Genomic DNA, 21,254 nt, shown 5'->3' on the forward strand with positions numbered 1-21,254 from the left:
ATACAAGTCTTTCTCGACTCTCAAATGTAGAAATGCTCGTCTATTGGAGTCAAATAACTAGTAGAGTCAGACAAGGTGACTCCACATTTATCACCAATACACCATACAACTTAATCAAAGTAGAATTTCCCATTAGGAACAACTACCGTGATCGTCACAATTTCATGTAATAAGCACTATGAAACATCAATGTTTAAAAAAAACTAGTAAATTTCATTAAACACAAAGAAAACGCAATGCAACACATAATAGAGAAGAGGCGCGAGTTAATGTAAAAGTGAAGAAAACAAATAGAAGGTTCCACAAGTATACTTCAATCAAACCATTTAACATATCTTCAACCATTATTTAAACATAAAGATATCAAAGTCAACTTCCCTTATTCCTATTGGTGTTCTGCACAACTGTCCTTATTATATCTTATACCTCCCAAAAAAATGCCTAAACACATAATAAACTTAGATTAATGATCTGAGCATACTATTAGAACCATAATAGATCAAAAAAGACAGAGAATTCACTCATAACCACTTGCAAATCCAAAAATTCCCTTGCATTTAAGATCTAACCCAAGGCAAAAATGAAACTCACCCCCAAAGGAGAAATGATTCAATGAAAAAAAAAATGTTGCTCTTGTCGCGAGGTTTACAATGACATATTGATTCTTGAAAAATAAAAAGAGAAAGGGTCACATTATGCACAAAAGAAGAAATGAGCTACAAGATGGAAGTCTAAAGAAGACAAGGAGGCTTTTTAAAAAATGAGATGAATCAAATTTTTGAAAGAAAGAATGAAAGTTTTAAGAGAAAACTAGGTTTGGAAATAAAGGACTTTTTTTTTGAAAAAGAAAATTAGATTCTTATAACAATTATGGCAAAAGTCATTAAAAATTATTTTTTTATCGATTAATATTATAAACAATTACATTTTTTATGATATATTATGATAAAATGAAAAAATAAAACAAAAAACAAAATGGATAGGGTGAAAAATAAGTTGGGTCCATTACATTTTATCTTATATATTTCCAAAAGATTAAAAAAAGAAAATAAACACATTGAATAAAATTAAAAATGAATTAAAGTATATTGACAATGTACTTTTTTTTATTGTCATCTAATTATAGATTATTATGCATGATAGAATTGTTTAGTTTTATAGTTTAATATATAAGGATATTAGAAAATATTAAAACTCTTTGACCTTAATAAAAGGCAAGGTGGAATGAAAAGTTCGACCATAGCAAAAAAATTGGGAATTATATGCATATTTGCATTTAAAGTTAGAGTGAAAAATTCACTCTCAAGATAATATACAATAATTAATATATTAGGAAATATTAAACTATTTGTGCTGAATTTATATTATAAGTTAATATACTTTCCGTATAAAAGTTGTATCCTTTTGATTTACAAAAATATTAGAGAAAATGTGTTTTTAGTTCTTATAGTTTTGTTTAAATTTGATCTTGTTATAATACTTTTAAAGAATTTAGTCCTTCAATCGTTAAAAACTAGTAAATTTAGTTTTTTAATATTTAAACTTAATATTTATCGACAGCTTTTTACCGCTACATGTTGGAAAAAAACTTAAACTCACATTTTCTTTAAAGATGAAAACTAAATTATTAAGTTAACAATTCATTGAATAGAATAGAATTGAACTGGAAGTACTTTTTTTCTAAAGATATATTTGATCTTAATAAAAATACATTATGAGGTGTCACTTTCTTTTTAACTTTATATACACTTGTCTTAAAAATCCATTGAGTTTTCTTAAAACGGTTTCATTGGTATCGACCTGATTCATAAGGCATTATTGTGCATTTCAAGGACCAAAAGCACAACAGAGAAAGTAAAACTATGAAAACAACAGTAGAACTGAAGCTGTGCTAAAGGCCAATCCATTCCCAAAGGTTGTTCAGATTTGGTATTTGATGCTTTGCCAAGGTTCAAAACTCAATATCTCTTAATACTGACTCATAAATATAACACTATAATAACTATTATAGTATAAAAGACAACAATCAAATGATAAACATGACTGATAATACTAACTTATATTGCTAATGTGATAGTTTAATCGTGATTAGACTAAATAATATATATTAAGAAATAGCCAAATCAGAAACATGATTGGGTTTACTTTCTGAACTGAGATTGGTTGGAGAAAAGGAAAAGTGGAAAAAATGATATAGATGATGAGGTATTGGGTTAATCACAATGCATGGGAACTCTGGATCTGTCAATCACCTTACATTTCTCAATTCTCACCAAACACTTCTTCTTCATTAGATAGCTAATCTTTGAATATCCCCAGCAACCAACATACCAATTACTCAGTACATTCATTCCTATTAGCATTTTTACCAATTGCTTTGAATTTAAGTCGAAGGACTTCATTGATGCTTTACCATCACATCACTACTTCCATCTACCTTGCCTTGCCATAACAATTCCCTGTTCACAAATCATGCATGTATATATAGAGAAAGCAACTTGCCACATTTCTCACCATCCAAATAAAACATTCCTCTCTTATCTCTTGCTACATAAATTCTTCCTGTTTTCACTCGTTGACATAACTATTATCATCCAAAACATGTCACTGACAAACACTTTGGCTATTTTTGTCATCTTCTTCTCTGCCATCTCCTTTGCTTTTGCTTCTGACTCTGACACACTTCAAGACATTTGTGTGGCACTTCCCTCTTCAGGTACCATGCATAACCATTCACAATTTCTTTTCTCGTTCTTCTCTCATATAGTTCAAATAAATGTGCCAAAGTTGTGTTTAGGAAAATAGTACAATGATGTAAGTGGTGTGAATTAATTATGTGCAGGTGTGAAGGTGAACGGATTTGAATGCAAGGCTGAGGCAAATGTAACAGAAGATGATTTCTTCTTTGCTGGCTTAGCCAATCCTGGAGTAATCAACAACACATTGGGATCTTTGGTTACTGCAGCCAATGTGGAAAAAATCCCAGGACTTAACACATTGGGAGTGTCTTTCTCAAGGATAGACTACAAAGCTGGGGGACTTAACCCACCTCACACACACCCTCGTGCCACTGAGATTGTGTTTGTGTTGGAAGGTCAATTAGACGTGGCATTTATCACCACAGCCAACAAACTCATCTCAAAGTCCATTAACAAGGGTGAAATCTTTGTGTTCCCTAAAGGTTTGGTGCACTATCAGAAGAACAGTGGAGATAAGCCTGCTTCAGTGCTTTCTGCTTTCAACAGCCAACTTCCTGGAACCTTTTCTGTAGCTGCAGCTCTTTTCAGCTCAACACCAACTGTGCCTGATAATGTTCTTGCTCAGGCTTTCCAGATTGATACTAAACAGGTTGACAACATCAAGGCCAATCTTGCTCCTAAGAAGAGTTAATTTAAATCGAGCTTAATGATATTCAATGGAGAGAGAGATGTGATTCATTGTATCTGTTATGGTGTTGCGCTTTCCTTGTTATTATTTTTCTTTTATTAGTTGCCCTTTCCTCGTTTATGTGGCATTGGGCATGTTGTATCACGGAATATGTGGTAGAAGGTGTCACCCTTAATGTGGGTGCACTCATTTCTTGGTTTTGTGATTCATTATTTTGTAAACACAGATCAATAAAGGTTGGACCTTTACCACCTCACTTTCTCTTTCATGTTGGTTAGTAGTTAAATCAGTTTGGTAAGACGTCAGACATCTTATAATTGGAGGCCTTCAAATTACCTTTTTAACTTAGGACCTCTCGAGTCAAAACTTCTCTTCAGTCCTACAAAATCTGAACCATTAATTACTTCTTCCAATATTAGTTGTTAAAGAGAGAATGTGATCAATGGTTTTATGTTGGCCAACACGTAAAGTGGTTTTTGGTATAAAAGAATATTCGTGGTGATTAAATTAAATATCCACATATAAAAGAAAACCAAAAAGTCTCTCAACACATCAAGACAGCTGAACTGGTGAAGTTGTAAATTATGAATAAGTAGACACAAGTTTCATTTTTGCAGTGTGTTCATTTCCAAGCATGCATGCAATTAAGTTTGATTGAATCACTCCATTGGAATTGACTCAGATTTTAAGCATATATGTCTTTAGTTTGATTTGGTTTATCTAGCTGTTCTTTCGAAATTAAGAAGTACTGATTTATTTGACAATATCTGCTCATCTATGCTAAGAACTTGCATTTTAGTGTACGCATGCTTTTCAGTCATCATAGTTTCCAATAAAGTTTCAACCGAAGTAATGTAGTGTCATGGAATCCTCTGTTCCAAGCTTTAAATGGAAAACCAAACACAACATTACTTGTTTGCCTCTTATTGAAGTGTTTATTGTCTCAATCAATATTAATACGACATTACGAGTAAAAGTTAGTAATACTTCATTATAGATTAATCACTATGAAGATTTTGAATCACCTAAGAAATTTCCTATACAAGTCTCTATTCACTATCAAACACATTTCAATTTGCTTCACTTACATAAATTCTGATACTTTGCTAATACTTCATTATTATGTATTATTATTCAGAGTAACAATGCTTTTATTTGTTTCATGTAGTTCATACCAATATTTTACTGATATATGCTGATACAGTGTCCGAGTCATTGCCTTTACCTCTGCATTGTAGCAGTAGGTGGGTATTAGTGAGGGAAATGTCGTTGTAGAATGTTGAAGGGTAAAAACGTTACGTTTAAACTTTGGCATCTCATTCTCATATGATGCGTTACTGCTAAGAACATTGTACATTCCAAACAACTGCAATAGCAGCAGCTTGCCCAAACAAACGTGCTGCCATAGACAAATGAAAACCAACTACTTCAATCTGGAGATAATAATGACATGAAACTGTAAATCATTATTACTGTTTAAAAGATTAAAATAAACTGGGATAGAATGAGATAACTTTTTCCTTTTATACTAAATGAACATGTCTATTGGAAAAACATTTCAAGTTAATATATATATATATATATATATATATATATATATATACATTTTTATTATCTGACTAATTTTGAAAAATCATTTTTCAAATGGGCCTAACAGTGAAAGCAACAGAGGAACTGAAGGAGTGCGTGTCGCGCTTCTAAAGGGCCCTATGCCTCCCATCCATTTCCTAAGGTTGTTCAGATTGACAATTGAGTCAAACTTAATCTCTCTTAGTAATGACTCAAAAGATAACATTATATAACTAAATTGAGAATTGATTTTGCTAAAAGTTTAATTTAGTTCATATAATAACTACATTGGTTTAATGATTAAACACCCTTTTTCTCTTAAATTTAGACATATTTTTTCTTCTAAATTTAAAACTAATTATTTCACTTCACAACAATGCATGGACAAAGTCTGCATCTGACTATAATCTGGCATCTCTCACCAAACTCCTCTTCATTAGACAGTCACTGTCTGCATCTTGTCCGCTAGCAACCACCTAATTTATATGCTGATTTTTACTTGCATGAATAATTTTCTTTTCTAATAAAGACATAAAAGGTTTATAGGATTCCCATTAAGCCTTAACACACAATCGCTTTGAGTTTAAGTCTATGGACCACTGAAATGCTTTACCATCACATCTTTCTCATCTACTATGTCTAGAACCACTACCTGTTTAAAAAATAATGCATATATAAAGAGGCCAACTTGCCACCATTTTAGTCATCCAACACAAACATTCCACTATTATCTCTAATCATATCAAAAATACCTTTCTCTAACGCTTACTCTTGCAAATAGTTCAATCATCATTTCAAGTCCAAACCATGTTGCCAACAAACACTTATGCAATTTTTGTCATCTTCTGTTGTGCCTTCTCCTTTGCCTTCGCTTCTGACCCTGACACACTTCAAGACCTTTGTGTCGCACTTCCCTCTTCAGGTAATAATATGCATATATTACTATTCACCGCCATTTTAGTTTCTCTCTCTGCTCTTATAGCTCAAATAAATATGCCAAAGTTGTGTTTAGGAAAATAGTGCAGTAACCAGTGGTGTGTAATTAATTGTGTTCAGGTGTGAAGGTGAATGGATTTGCCTGCAAGGCAGAGACGAATGTGACAGAAGCTGATTTCTTCTTTGCTGGTTTAGCCAAACCTGGAGTTATCAACAACACATTGGGATCTTTGGTTACTGCAGCCAATGTAGAAAAAATTCCAGGACTTAACACATTGGGAGTGTCTTTCTCTAGAATAGACTATAAAGCTGGGGGACTTAACCCACCTCACACACACCCTCGTGCCACTGAGATTGTGTTCGTGTTAGAAGGTCAATTAGACGTGGGGTTTATCACCACAGCCAACAAACTCATCTCAAAGTCCATTAAGAAAGGTGAAATCTTTGTGTTCCCTAAAGGTTTGGTGCATTATCAGAAGAACAGTGGAGATAAGCCTGCTTCAGTGCTTTCTGCTTTCAACAGCCAACTTCCTGGAACCTTTTCTGTAGCTGCAGCTCTTTTCAGCTCAACACCAACTGTGCCTGATAATGTTCTTGCTCAGGCTTTTCAGATTGATACTAAACAGGTTGATGACATCAAGGCCAAGCTTGCTCCAAAGAAGAGTTAATTTCTTTTTTAAGTTAATTATGATATTCCAGAGAGAAAGATTCAGTCTTATAAGCATATACTTTTCCGGTAATTCTTGAAGGTTTTGTGACTCATTGTTTCACTTACGCTGTTGTTGTTCTCAGTATGCGGCATCGAGAATAATGATATAATATTGTATCGTGGATTACATACTACGTGGTTATAGTTATACGAATTCTATGGTGTCAAAGTTGTCACCTTCTATTGTGGTTACGTATATTCATTTGAATCATTTTCTGGTTGAATAATAAATACATTCGACACATAAAATAGTCAGAAAAAAAATAATTTTTTGTATTTAAAATAATAATGATAAGTAAATGTAAAAAATTATTAAGTATTAAAATATTATTATTCTCCTTTTCTTTGTCACAAAATTTTGTGAACAGATAAAAAAGATTGTTGGTTTACCCACATGTCCACCTCACTTTCTCTTTCACGTTGGTCGGTTGTTAAATCAGTTTGGAAGATGGGACATCTTAAACTTTGAGGCACTCAAATTGTTTTCTTTTATAGAAAATGTACTTGATTAAGAAAAATAATATTTTGAAACATAACATTTTTTATATTTATTTAATATTATCTTTTCTTATTTTTATTTAGAAATACAAAAAAAAATTATTTTATTTTTATGATATATATCAAATAATATGTCAGCTTATTACTTCTTCTTTAAACCATAAATCTATGTCACCTTTTTATTACTTCTTCTTTAAACCATAAATGAGATGGTTGGTGAAGTAATTTTATTTGGCTATCAGATTAATGAAAAAGAAGATGTTTGATTGGAAAAAAAGGAAAATAAAGAGTAGGTATCCCACCTTGGTTCGACCCATCATTGAGCCGCTGTAAACAAGATGAAATAAGTTCATCCGCTGTATACAATAGAACATAGTATACCAGGTCTTTTAAATGTAACTTTTTAAATAAATACATACATACACAAATATATATATATATATATATATATATATATATATATATATTCTAAATTTTAAACTTATAAATTAATATTTCTAATTAAAAAATTAAAATAATTATTATTTAAATTATTTTATTATAATTCATAATAAAAACTTAATTTATAAATATTAATAATTTATATTAAAATATTATTACAGGCATGCATCACTTTAGTAATATAAAAAATGACATTAAAATCAAATTTTGAACTATTGGAAAACGTTGAATTGATCATTCTAATATATAATCATTTATCTTATTATTATCATATTTATTCTATCGATCACACTATAAATATAATCATGTGTTTGTAATAGTCTAATTATCTAATAAAATGAATTGATATTAACATCTAAATTTAGTTGATTTAGTTAAATGAATTTGAATCATAATTCATTTTAACTTATAACTAAATTTGGATTTATTTTAAATGTAATTTAAAATTTAGATTCACTTATATTTGTAAATGAGATTAAATACAATGAGCTCAATAATGTATTTCACATATTCATTAGAAATGTGTTGGGTTGACTCAATTCGACCTTAAATTCTAGGAAGACCAAGTCGATCTAGGAGTTCGATCGGGGTCGACTCAGCCAACCTTTGCCTCATACCAACTTGATCGACCTTTATCTTGGGCCAACTTGACCGACCTTTACTTAGGGTCGATAAGACCAACCTTCGCCCGTGGTCAACTTAACTTACTTAGACCCAAGGTCAACTTGACCAACCTATTCCCAAGGCTGACTCAACTGACCTTCGTCTAAGAATAACTCGATCGACCTTTTCTTGGATCCGACTTGGTCCTCTTTCATCTGAGGTGGACTTTCGACTAGGGCAAGCTCAACCTCATTTCGATAGGGTCTGACTCAGTCAAATTTCACTCAATGCCACTCAGTCAAATTTTGGTCATGGTCGATTGGAGCAAAATTTGGTAGAGGATGACACCATTGATTTCGATCAAGCCCGACTTGACCGAATTCTGACTAAGGCTGACTTAACTAAATTTGGGTGGGGCCAACTCGATCGAATTTGGGTCGGGACTGACTCCACCAAATTTAGGTTGACGACAACAAGGTTAAATTTTGGCTAAGTCCGACTCGATCGAATTATGGTCAAGGCAGACTCAGTCAAATTTGTTTTGAGGTCGACTTGATCGAACTTTGGCCTTAGTCGAATTTCAACCAAGGCCTATTTTTTTGAATTTCGGTAAGAACTGGCTCGACCAGCTTCGGCTAGGGTTGACTCAACCAATTTCAGCTGCACGTGACTCAACAGAATTTCGATTAAACTCAAAAAACCAAATTTTGACAGGGTTGACTTAGTTGAATATTTGTCAAGGTCGATTTAGTGAATTGAGACTGATGCGATCAAATTTTGTTCTAAGCTTGACTCGACAAAACTTCGATTGCGGTCATCTCAGTCAAATTTCGGTGAAGGCCAACTATGCCAAATTTTGATCAGGGTAGTCTCGACCCAATTTTAACTAGAGCTGACTAGGTTGAATTTGAACCAAGCTCGACTCAATCGATTTTGGTTGGACCCAACTCGACCAATTATGATCAGGCTTAATTTGTCGAATTTCGACCGAACAACTTGATCGAGTTCTAACCATGACCGGCTCAGTTGAATTTAAATCAGAACTAACTCAACCAAGTTTTGGCAGAATCAACTTAATTGAATTTCAGTCTAAGTTGATAAAGTTAAATTTTAATTAGATCTAACTCAATCAAATTTCAAACGAGCAAAACTATTAAATGACTCAAACTTACCCTCAAATAAAAACCTTATACGTACCTTGATTTTTTATTTTTAGAATAAAAAAATTAACCCATCCAAATACAGTTAAATAGGTTGTGATTTAGATTTTTAAAATCTAGATCTAATTAAATGGATTAAGATAAAATTATAAATTATAAGAAGATAAAACTAAAAATGAAAAAAATAATATAAAAAATGTATACTTTAAATATAAGTTATTTTGTAATAATTTATTAAATGACTAATTAATTAAAAATTATAAAAAATTAAAAATTAAAATAAAAAATAGTATAAACAAATTAATTTAAAAAATAAATGAATAAAAAGATAAAATAAATTTTATACACATATTATAGCAAAAATAAATATAAATAAAAATTTAAAAATAAAATAAATAGATAAAACGTAAAATAATTTCTATATGCACATAACAACAAAATAAATATAAATAAAAGAAATAACAATTATTAAATAGTTAAAAAAATTAAATTTTAAAATATTATTTATAAAATGAAATGAATTTGATAATATCTTTTTTTCTTTTCTTTTATATTGTAATGGACCGCATGTAGAGATTCTAGAGGAATAAAAATCATATTTTGAACTGCATTTTATTGTAGGAAACAAAAGCATTAAATCGAGTGGGAAGTGTTGCTTGGTAGCGAGTGTCGAAGGGGTAAAACGTTACGTTTAAACCTCTTCATTGCATTCGCATACGATCCGTTTCCGCTAACGTTAACAACGATGGAGGATTCAAAATCACAACAGCAGCGAAAGAAAAACTACCGAAAGAGAAGCGCTCCAACAGACGAAGATCAACTTCCTCCCTCTCAGAACAACAATGAATCAGACGATGAACGAGAAAGAAGGTTTGTTATTTCAAATCTACAATTCTGATACGGAATTTTTGGTCAGGGTTTAGGCTTCATTGATGCTATTACTTTGTACAGAATGGCACTGGAGGAAATCAAGCTTCTCCAAAAGCAGCGGGAAAGGAAATCGGGAATTCCAGCAAACCCTAGTTTGCAAGCGCAGAGTGGAACCGTCGGCGCTTTGGCTGCTAAAGCCGCCGAAAAGAACGACGGTGATGGCGGCGACAAGGATGAGCTCGTTCTTCAAGATACCTTCGCTCAAGAGACCGCTGTTTTGGTTGAAGACCCTAATATGTATGTCTAAATTATATTATGTTGTGTTTGTGCTGAGGCTTTTAAATTTCAATTTGGTTGTTGATGTTGGTTCAACTTGTTTGTTGATCAGGGTGAAATACATAGAGCACGAGTTAGCGAAGAAGAGGGGAAGGAAAGTGGATGCTGCTGATCAAGTTGAGAATGAGCTGAAGCGTGCTGAAGATGAACTTTATAAGATCCCTGAGCATCTTAAAGTGAGGGACTCTTCTTTGTTTTTCAATTTACACTATTTATTGTTCTTTGTTTTTCTCTATAGTTTATAGCACTTGGTGACATTATCAAGGATGTAAATGATTTGTCTTACAGTTTGATACATCCTTCTCTTTCAGTATGTATTGCCTTTTCTTGGAATCATTCTTTTAAAAATGTTGTGCCCTGTCAGGTAAAAAGGCGAAATTCTGAAGAAAGCTCTACTCAGTGGACTACTGGTATTGCTGAGGTTCAGCTTCCAATCGAGTATGCTTTCTCGTACTTGTGATGGCCTGTATTTGATGTTTGCATTATTTGTTGAAGAAGCATTTAAGAATTGACTGTGTTCTTTTTATATTTCTTTTTTCAAGTTAATCATAGGCTCTATGTTATTCATCTAGGGTATAAATTGATCTGCAGTTTGATTACAGTGGCTTCCTTTTGTTGACGAGTTAAAACAAGACAGAACAGATCACGCTATTCAATGTTTGGTGCCTCTTAAAAATAAATTATAATAGGACATGGAGTTAGAGAGTGGTACTTGTTTTATTCCGCTGAAACGGGTGGAAGTACATAAAACGAGTTAGAGAGTGAAACCGTGGAACCAAGGAGGACATAATATTCTTTATTGTCTGCACACAAATGCTAACTTAGTGCCCGTACATGGAAACAAACAACCATACTTTAAGGACATTAGCTTTTATACTGAAGCTTATTTTTTCAATTTTTATGCTCAATATTACTCCTCTTGTCCTTGCGTCCTTGGTTCATTGCTTTTTAAAGGTAATAATTTATCTTCTTTTCTTATATGTTGCGAGTACTTGATGATTCTTGTTTATTGTGTCTTTTTTTATCTATTTCATCAAGGGGGAAAATGGTATAATTTTTTTTATCGGATTTGACTTTGCATTTATATTTTTTTTCCTGTTCAGTATGTTGGCTACGTATTGTCTCTACGTGATTTTTAGTACCCATGGTTGGAAACAAAGAACCAAATTTTATGAACTTTGGTTTTCAGGTGAAGTGCTTTTGTTCAATGATTAATATTTACAATGTTAATCTTTTCCATGGTTCGTTGCTTTTTAACTGTAATAGATTCTCTCATATGTTGCAAGTAATTGTGATCAATCTATTCAACGTGGAACAAAAAAGTGATGTGTCTTAATCGGTTTGATTTCATGTTTTCAGATTTAAATTAAAAAATATTGAAGAAACAGAGGCTGCCAAAAAGCTTCTACAGGAAAAGAGACTTATGGGTCGGACAAAATCAGATTTCAGCATACCATCGAGTTATAGTGCTGATTATTTCCAGCGTGGAAGGGATTATGCTGAAAAACTTAGAAGAGGTTTCATTTCCTTGGTTCTGTTATTTTAGAGTACATAAGAATACTTGCTTGTTTACAGTCTTGATTTAGTTATCAATGTATTCATCTTGTGGCATTTGTTGATTGTTTTAAAGCAATCTGTATCCTAATTACTGACTAGCGAGCCTCCAATTTGCAGAACATCCAGAGCTGTACAAAGATAGAAGTTCACAGGATGATAGTTCTGGATCCAAACAAAATGATTTAAGCACTGATGGCGCTGGAGCAGTACAGAGGCAGGCTGCAACAGATGAATTCATGTTAGAGCGCTTCAGGAAAAGAGAACGCCACCGTGTAATGCGAAGATGACATGAATGTATATTTGTGGCATACCTTGCAAAAGTCCATCAAAGATTGGTGGAGGTCCAGCTTCTGTTGATTGGGATGCCAATGCCATTGATTTGCACCAGTTCCTTAATTCAAACTGTTGCCAAAGATCATAGGGCTGCTTGATCATTAATTTTTGTTGGTTCTCTTTAGATAAAAAATATATATATTGGTCACGGCCGGCGCCTGTCTGACTATTCAGTGGCTTATGTTGAGAGGTAGCAATAGAAGTGTGTGTGAACAATCCTAGCGAAGGCTAGAATGGTGATGGGGCCACCTACCTGCTTGTAAGCCGATTTGGATGTATAATATTGACTTTCAAAATATTTAATCTATCCATTGAAAACTTTCCTCCTAGGTTCGTAATGATAAGTGCTTGTTGGAATCGGTGCTAACCGCCTTGTGTCAAATAATGTGTTACGATTTTAGATTCTCATAATTTGATTAAAATTTACAATAAATATTTGTTCAATTGAGTTGAGTTAGACCCTTGACAATGTGATAAAAATCAACAATTTATACATCTTGTTCAATTGAGTTAGACTCCATGAAAATTTAATAAAAATTAAAATTGATTGCGATTACGTGATTCTTTTAGCTTTAAAGACCAGTAGAATTAATAGTAAGTGATTATACCTTGTGTAAAAAATTTAAGTTTGATATTTAAACTATAATTGTTTATGCTAACAAAAACTAAAACAGTTTATCGAAAGCCTCCTTAATGCTAACGCTGTAATTGTTTATGATAAGAAAGAAGTTACTTTTTTTTGCTGCAAAAGAAAAACAGCATAGAATGATGTTCTGCTTCGTGGGGATATTTTGACCAGTGTATTTGAACTACGAGCCTTTAGAGGAATGATAGTTTTAGAGATATCTTAGAATTACAAAAGCTGCTTTTTTCCTTTGTCTAAACACTGGAAATAAGTGCGTAACTAGATCCACTTGTTCGAACTTACATATTTGGTGGGCTTCATCGCCAAATGCTAAAATTTTGGAGCCACAGTCCCTTGGAAAGCATACAAGTTTAACATACATTCCTTAAACAAATCAGAAACAAGATATAATTATAAAATAGACGAAGTGGAAGAATGGTTCGTAAAATTTGTATGTATTCTTCCATTCATGACTGAACCTTGCTGATGAAAGACTGGCCAAATCTCCAATTGGACGGTGCCACATCAAAAGCTGTGAGAGTCTTTCCATTGCTGAGTTGGATTCTGAAGGACAAGCTCTGGCCGTTGAGGTAGCTTAAGCTTTGCCAGTTAGCACCCCAATTCCTTGACATAGATTCCCAGTTACTCATTTTTGACCCTTTGATCCAAACTAGAGAAATATCGCCTGCTCCTCCTACGTTGCTTATAAGCACCAGTTCGAAAAAGTCCTTCCCATTGATGGTAAATCTGATGCCTCCACTTCTTTTGCACCCAACTCTGCATCAAATTTCAATAAGTGTAAGTTGAAACAATTTTCACTTCATAGTTAGAATATGCATAACGCAATATAACATACTTTCTGTATAAAATTGGGACAATTCCAGCCTTGTATTTGGCGATCATCTCAAAGGCAGGTTGAGACATGTCAAAGTGTGGTCTTGGAGGATTACACCAACCCCCATTGTCACTAGGTAGTGCAAAGTTTGGAGGGCAGAAATTTGTAGCAGTGATCGTAATGGAAGTGCCACTTAGGCACCATTGGGGCACTTGGCTTGCGTCACAAACTATCTGATAGCAACCACCACATGATTTGCCATCATTAAACAAAGCAGTACTCAAAGCAGCAGTTTTTATTCCATAACCATCTGTGTTGAGATTTCCATAGCCACATGCACCACCTGTACAAGTACAAACAAGCTACTCTTTAATATCATGTGGAACTTATTCCTCTTATTTTGCACTTGAATTTTTGAATTGAAGAAGAGCACTGTAATAATGTAATTCAGAAAAATAAAACATTAGTAAAAATGTAGAACATCTTTTACCCATTGTTCCTGAGGCATCACTTCCACCATAGAAAGTTGCATGAGCTTTCAACCAACCTGCGGATGCTACTCTAAGTTCTATGGTGAACAACACCACAAGTAGTATTAGACCACTGAAAACTAATTTTTCCATCTTCTCTATCTGAGTATGATTCTGAACTAGGATTTTCTTAATTTGCTGCTTAACGTGACAAACTCTTATGATGTATTTATAATTGCTGGTTGAGACGTTTTTGCCCATAAAAAAAAAATTGACCCAAACTCAAATTCGTATTATCGAAAAAAAAAAAAGTGGCGTTGACCCAAAAACTAGTTCCCTTAATATGATAAAAAATAGAAGGCAGTTAGGTAGGTGGGAAGAAGACTCAACCCATCATAATTGTACCCAAAGCAACCATATAATGCTATTTGCTTTAATATTAATATTCATCTTATATTTTCTCTTTATGATTGTTTAGTCTCAATGAGCAGTGAAAGAACGTGAACATGCATTGTTGGTCATAGGATCCGTGGTACGTAAGTGGTACAGTCAAACACAATTTGCAGCTCAGCTTGCTTCAAAGTAAATCATGCATAATTTAGCGAGTGATAAGTTGTATAAATTATTTTTGAGTATTGTCAGAATGTTACACTATTTTAAAGGCAAACTAACTAACAAACAGATAGCAGATAAGACTCTTCTCCTACCACATTGTCAAAGACCAACTATTTTATATCATTTTGTTAAAAAAATTAACTGAAACGGTTGCGATTAAACTAATTAGCTAGGCTATGTTCTAAACCTCAATACTGTGCAGATCAATAATGATTTAACTACAGATTCAATCACTTGAATCAATTAAACCAAGAAAATTGAAAATTGTACACCGACTAGAAATAATATTAATTTATAATATAGGAATTGAATTAGAATTTATACATTCATATTATTAAAAAAGATAAATTTCACTTGTTAGTCACCTTCCTTATTTAATAATAGGAAAGATATATTGAAAACGCATTGCTATTTCTTGTATGATACAAAGTCAATTCTTCTACGCAAGAGGATGGAAGAAAACACGCATTAATGGTAGTAGTAACATGCAGTGGCCTATTATCTTGCTTATGAAGAATGGAAACATTTTATATTGCAACTGCTAAAGAAATTTTGACAATGATAAGTCAGATATGAAAATGCTCATGAATATATGGCATATGACGTGCCTTATCTGGTGGAACTACACCCATATGGCACATGGCTGATGCATTCTTTGCCATTGCCATGTTCACCAAACGACTGCTTCACGTATGAGACTCCTTTGGTCATTGCAGAGTGTGAACAACACATAGCTAATGGTGGAAACTATCCTCTTTGTTAGAAACTTTAGATTATGTTAACTAAGTATATAACTCTTTAATTATAAGAATTTATTTTTCATAATTAGAAGTCTTACATTAATTAAAAATAATTCACAGTATATAAATATATTAATGGATGAAAACTTTTTGTCAAGAAACTTCAAATAGTTAAGTGTATGGAAGTGGTAGTTTTAATAAAAAGAGTAACAAGACGATAATAGAAACAATAATTATGATAGTATGTTCAAAGTTTCACGTAAACTAAAATAATAACTATTTTTTAATATTTATATATTATTTACAGAGCCAAAACAGTGATTGTGGTTCCTGTTATTTACTAATATTCAAAATTTATACCATTTCACTAACATTTTTACAATTTTAGAGAAAAAAATCTTAAAACAACTATAATAATAAATTAAATTAAAACAAAAGAAAATGTTGTTTTTCAAATTTTTTGTAATTATTTTTTTTTACAAAAGTTATAAAGAAAAACAAAAATAGAAACTAAAAGCAAAAATTAATATAACTTAGAAATAGAAAAATCATATTTATTCTAAAATAAAAATAAAAATAAAGTGAAAAATTAGAACAGAAAATATATTATTAAAAATGCTCAAATGTAAAGAAACATGTAAACAAGTGATCACACCATTACCCATGGTATCTTATCCCAAATAATTAACAGAACTTTAAATTTTAAAAAAAAAACAATTGATATTATATTTTTCCAATAATTGAAGTATATATTTTCATTGTTCAAATTTTATTTTGTCTGTACCATATATGACGTAAAGATAATTGCATATTTTTTAGTTATAAGAATAATGATAATGTTTAATATACTGTCATATGTGTTTTTATAATAATAATAATAATAACAATAAAAAGAATAATATAATAAAAAAAATAGATGGTGATAGTAATTACAACAAATATAAGATAATATCAGTGAGATAGATTATCATATTTTGATTATTCTAACTCTTTTTTTCTTTATAATAAAAATTACAATAAATTGATAGAATAAGATTATTAATAGCAAAATAAAAGCATATTTTATCTTTACACCAATGTTCTATCTTATATTATGTCATGTGGCCAACAAATGAACTGCAGATTATTACTTATTTCATCTTTACACCAATATGAAATACTTATTTGAACATTAATAATTTATTAACATAATGGTTAGTTAAGAATAACATTTTTTATATATATTTTCACTAAACTAACCTTAATCCAATGAATGTATGGCGTTTTATATTGAGAAGAAATGGAGGAAATGCTATGTGAATCCAAGATATATTATTTGGATATACACATCAAGAACAAAAACATATTCATCTTTTATCCAAAAGCTTGGTTTTGCCATTTTAAACTTGATGATGTATTACATGAGCCCTACTCTCTCTCATTTATTTTTGAATTTAACTTATTATTATTTTAAGAAACTTGTTTTTAAATATATTAAACCAAAAGAAAATAATTTAATCTTCAATTATGACAAATTACCAAAATTTAAGGCATGTGTAAAGAAACTTATCTTCTCAGTAACCATTTTAAGAGAAAAAAAAATAAAACCAATTTTCTTCACAATTAATATTATCTTACCGTATGTAGAAATTATTTTCTGTTAATTTCTTCAAAATTTAATGTTTCATGTACGGAGAAATTAATTTTAACTTTTATTCTTTCTTCTACAAAGATGCTTCCTCCAAACATGTTCACATTCTCACTTACATATTTTATACTACACCGACACATATATTACTAATTTAAATCAAATTAACTAGTCTTTCCTTGTGAACTTACTTGGCTAGACTTTTTTTTTTAGTCAAAGTAATTAAAAATGCTAAGCAAAATTTAGAAGAGATTATAAGCTATTTGATTCAGTGTCATGGGCATTTATCCTACATCTTCAAATGTTTCTTCTTGCACATTCAATTTCCAAAACTAATCCTAAATAAATGAGATTATATTTCCGTGAAACTTATATTTCAATTAAATACTCCAATAAATTTCAAAATTGATTGAAGATCTTGACATATTTTAAAATTTATTGAAGACTTTTACATATTTTGAATTCATTCAAATTTTGAATAAATTTTGAAATTTGTTTAGGTCTTTAATGAATTTTGAAATTCGTTAAAATCTTTTAAAAAAATTTAATGGATTTGAAAATTCATTCATGCCTTTAACAAATTTTAAAATTTATTAAAAATTTTAAAAAATTCTTCAATGCAATGATTTCGAAATGCGTCTTAGAAAAATCTTTTAATAAATTTTTGAAATTTGATAAAGTCTTAAAAAAAATCTTTCAATGAATTTTAAAGTTCATAAAAGTACAAAAGATAGGGTGTTGAATTTTTTGAATTCCAGAGAGAAAAACAAGAAAAAAGTTACTTTAACTTAATTTACTTTTACAAAAGATAAATTTGAGATTTAAAAGAAAAATTGAAGTGCAGGAAATAATGGTTGGAGGTGCAGGAAGAAATGCCCTGTTGTTTTTGGGCTTAACTGTAGAAGGCCCAATATTTGGGCTTTGCTTTCCACGTTGCAATCTGCAGTCTTATAAGAGAAAACGCGCGCATTTCAATTTCTGCACCTATCAAATTCTTTGCTCTTTCAAGCAAAGAGCAATTCAAACGAAAAAACTAATTCATCGATCTTCTTTGTTTCTTGTTTGTGAGTTCTTGGTGAGTAATCGATGCTTGTTACTCGATCAATCATCTGTATCAGTACGCTGTTTCTTTCGTTTCTAATTTTTAATGTCTTCGATCGTGCTTTCGCATCGGGTTTGCGTTGTCGTTCAGCTAACGTTATTGTGTTATTTGCAGTGACTCTATACTGAATACACTTTTACCTTGCCTTTATAATTTGGAATGTTCAAATTCACTCACTGTGCTAGGGTTTATGTCTAGTTAATTGCAATTTAGTCTAATATATGCTTATTTATTTTTAATTCTTAGATTATTTTTGTGAATGTTTCGGTTATACTCGTAAAATTGCTTTTAGGTTGCGGATATTAACGTCATATATGGTTTAATTTGTACCTTTAGACGTCAATGTCAACTCTAAGCACGGAGAGCGGAGGATCGAGGAAACGAATGAAACAGGAGGCAAATTTTTTTTTCTGCTTTTCAATCCTTTTGTCTTGAATTTACCTTCCGTTCTATTCGGGATCATTTAGTATTTCGGTTTTTATTTCATAATAAATAGGTGGAGGAAAAGGTGGGAGATGAAGCGGAATCAAAGACTGCAGAAGAAGAAGAAGAATTTGAGGCGAACATTGCTGGGTCCGAAGAAATGGAACTCAGTATTTCTCTTATTCTTGAGAAGATTGAGAATTATACTCAAAGGGTAGCTATGTATAGTTATACACCGTGTGAAGCTTGGAATCGTAGTGTATAATTAAGTCATCTAATTCTTTCACATGCTGAATGAATTGCATGTAGGTATCTGAGCTCCTAGAATCAGGGAAGACAATGATAAGGGCGCTAAGCGATGAATTTGAAGAGAAAGTTGTTATGTGAGCTCTGAAGTTGTCACTAAACATTCAGAGATGAAAACTCTTTTACTTTTTTAATGTTGTTGGCTTTCTATGATTTGATCCTTTTAACTTCACGTTATGTAGGATACACAAGCATCAAGTCGAAAAATGGCAGGAAGAAATCAGAGAACTGCGTGCACTGGATGCTTCAAATGAGGAAGCCAATGCTCTTCTGCATAATGCTCGATATCTTCTTCAGCCCATTCGTGATAATTAGTGAGGCTAATTTTATGATGTCTTTGTACAGTCGTTAACATAACCGTTCACCCTTATTCCCCCATGCATTAATAAGAAAAATATATAACCCTGTTTTTTATAAGCAAGAAAATTATATAAACCTGGTATGAGTATTTTTTATTGTTCGTAGCAATTGTACAGAAAATTTACAATAACTCGCTCAACCAGTTCAACCAATCTAGTTAGACTCTCTTGACTTTGGTAGGAGTTTCAATGTATGCTATGATAGCCGGGGAAATACTCGAGCAGTATTGGATCGTTAGGAATTTAAGATTGAATTAGTTTGAATTGGACTGTGGTCCATCATCCAGTTAATCTTAATGTGCAATATATACTCATCAAAACTGGTTAATAGGGTTGGCGGGAGAGGGAATAATAGAAATTTTACAATTAATAATAACACTCAGCAAATCTGTCGAATTTAATTTCGACAGCGGGCAATTTTAAAGCAAGAAAGGTGTTGTTTCAATTTAATTTAGCAAGTACTTCGTGATCAAAAGGTCAGTGTCAAGTCCTTACTTTTTATTGCATTTTTTTTATCTGAACTTGCCTTTTCTTGAATTCAATTTGTTTTTACCGATTTCCCGATTAGGAGTTGACCTATGCTATAGCCTAACATTTGTAAGGTTTGATGTTGAGATGTATGTTCACATGCAGGTTTTCCAAGGTTTGCGGATTGAGGGAAAATTCACGAGATCTATAATGTCTTACCATTTACCTGGATCCCATTTGTGCATTGTTATATGTAGTCTCTATATGGATATACATAGAAAATGTATAGATGGTTAAATAAAAAGAAAAAAAAAATCTACACTACCAATTTAGTATTGCTTTGCTTGGCAGCAAGTGAAGGGTAAAACTTTAAAGTTTATAGATATTGATACACTGTGCAGGAACTTAACTTTTATAGCTTAATTTGTGTTCTGCTATATACTTACTGGCTAACAATAGGTTGAGATTATCGTACAAATATATGAGCATTGCATTGAAGAGAACAATTAGCCATCAGTGGGAAGAATGATAGAATATGCATGTTATTCAACTGTGTTTTTACTCAAATCCTTGTGGATAGATTCCCTTGTTCAGTAGTCATGAGTCAATGCAAGACATAAACCACACAAAGGATAAAAGTACTGGCGGTAGTGATTAGTATACACTTGATGGGTTGTAATCTCATCGTTAACGCTATTGAAGTACATGACAGTGCTGGCAGATATAAGTTATCCTGAAGCAAGGATTACGCTGCGAATGAGGTGACTCGAGGAAGCAAAGATAAATTATGCTATATCCTCTTGTGGTTTTTTTTCATTTAGCGTGGATTTGGGTCTAGCACGCAAATATAGTCACGTGTATTTCTCAATCAAAATGTTTGTTAAATTCATACAACTTCACTTTTAACTTGGACAAGGAAAATGAAACATAATTGTTGTTTAGACATTATTCTGGATTTGTTTTTCCAAATTATTGAATTGCGGGCATATTTTGGTCAGTAGTCTAAATTATAGCTGGGAAAGAGGGTCCGGAGTGAAAAATTCACGATGTTTTAATGTAGTTTTCATCAAAAAAATATTGGTGTAATTGAGATTTTAATCTTTAGATTTATTTTCGGAATACTTTGTAAGTCCTTGAACTTTTTTTTATTATTATAATAAAAAAGGTATGATACCTCTCACATGTAACTAGGGTAAAGCGATGATTTCATACCTAAATTAGGATTGAATCCCAAATTTAAGTGTAGCAATTATTTTTGTAATAACCTATACGTTATAAGTGTAAT

At 31.9% G+C, this 21,254-nt stretch overlaps 5 protein-coding genes across 6 annotated transcripts; 4 read left to right on the forward strand and 1 right to left on the reverse strand.

Annotated features, from left to right (window-relative positions):
* Positions 1 to 1,635: 1,635 nt before the first annotated feature.
* On the forward strand, positions 1,636 to 3,643 carry LOC124845424 (germin-like protein subfamily 2 member 4). Its single transcript, XM_047322519.2, has 2 exons — positions 1,636 to 2,716; positions 2,843 to 3,643. The coding sequence occupies exons 1-2, from the start codon at positions 2,473 to 2,475 to the stop codon at positions 3,388 to 3,390; spliced, it is 792 nt and encodes a 263-aa protein (XP_047178475.2). The 5' UTR covers positions 1,636 to 2,472; the 3' UTR covers positions 3,391 to 3,643.
* Positions 3,644 to 5,659: 2,016 nt separating this feature from the next.
* LOC148194475 (germin-like protein subfamily 2 member 4) lies at positions 5,660 to 6,762 on the forward strand. The gene is made up of 2 exons (XM_088095868.1): positions 5,660 to 5,878; positions 6,013 to 6,762. Exons 1-2 carry the CDS (start codon positions 5,764 to 5,766, stop codon positions 6,558 to 6,560), a joined length of 663 nt encoding a protein of 220 aa, XP_087951994.1. The 5' UTR covers positions 5,660 to 5,763; the 3' UTR covers positions 6,561 to 6,762.
* Positions 6,763 to 9,911: 3,149 nt separating this feature from the next.
* On the forward strand, positions 9,912 to 12,728 carry LOC124845428 (integrator complex subunit-like protein). The gene is made up of 6 exons (XM_047322525.2): positions 9,912 to 10,173; positions 10,255 to 10,470; positions 10,562 to 10,685; positions 10,874 to 10,947; positions 11,869 to 12,026; positions 12,184 to 12,728. Exons 1-6 carry the CDS (start codon positions 10,049 to 10,051, stop codon positions 12,351 to 12,353), a joined length of 867 nt encoding a protein of 288 aa, XP_047178481.1. The 5' UTR covers positions 9,912 to 10,048; the 3' UTR covers positions 12,354 to 12,728.
* A 454-nt stretch (positions 12,729 to 13,182) lies between these two features.
* On the reverse strand, positions 13,183 to 14,539 carry LOC124845427 (putative expansin-A17). The gene is made up of 3 exons (XM_047322523.2): positions 14,350 to 14,539; positions 13,881 to 14,202; positions 13,183 to 13,801 (listed from the first exon to the last, which is right to left on the reverse strand). Exons 1-3 carry the CDS (start codon positions 14,480 to 14,482, stop codon positions 13,492 to 13,494), a joined length of 765 nt encoding a protein of 254 aa, XP_047178479.2. The 5' UTR covers positions 14,483 to 14,539; the 3' UTR covers positions 13,183 to 13,491.
* Positions 14,540 to 18,297: 3,758 nt separating this feature from the next.
* Positions 18,298 to 20,386, forward strand: LOC124845426 (knotted 1-binding protein). Of its 2 annotated transcripts, XM_088097336.1 has the most exons (6): positions 18,298 to 18,386; positions 18,750 to 18,809; positions 18,910 to 19,050; positions 19,146 to 19,219; positions 19,325 to 19,456; positions 20,135 to 20,386. In XM_088097336.1, coding segments are annotated over exons 2-6 (402 nt in total). In that variant the 5' UTR covers positions 18,298 to 18,386; positions 18,750 to 18,755; the 3' UTR covers positions 20,136 to 20,386. The 2 variants fall into 2 exon arrangements, with proteins under 2 accessions (XP_087953462.1, XP_087953463.1); XM_088097337.1 differs by lacking the exon at positions 20,135 to 20,386 and having other exon boundaries at positions 19,325 to 19,457.
* Positions 20,387 to 21,254: the final 868 nt, after the last annotated feature.

Source organism: Vigna umbellata, chromosome 8 (genome assembly GCF_029865625.1).
Source record: "Vigna umbellata cultivar VRB3 chromosome 8, Vumbellata_1.0, whole genome shotgun sequence".
Taxonomy (NCBI): Eukaryota; Viridiplantae; Streptophyta; class Magnoliopsida; order Fabales; family Fabaceae; genus Vigna; species Vigna umbellata.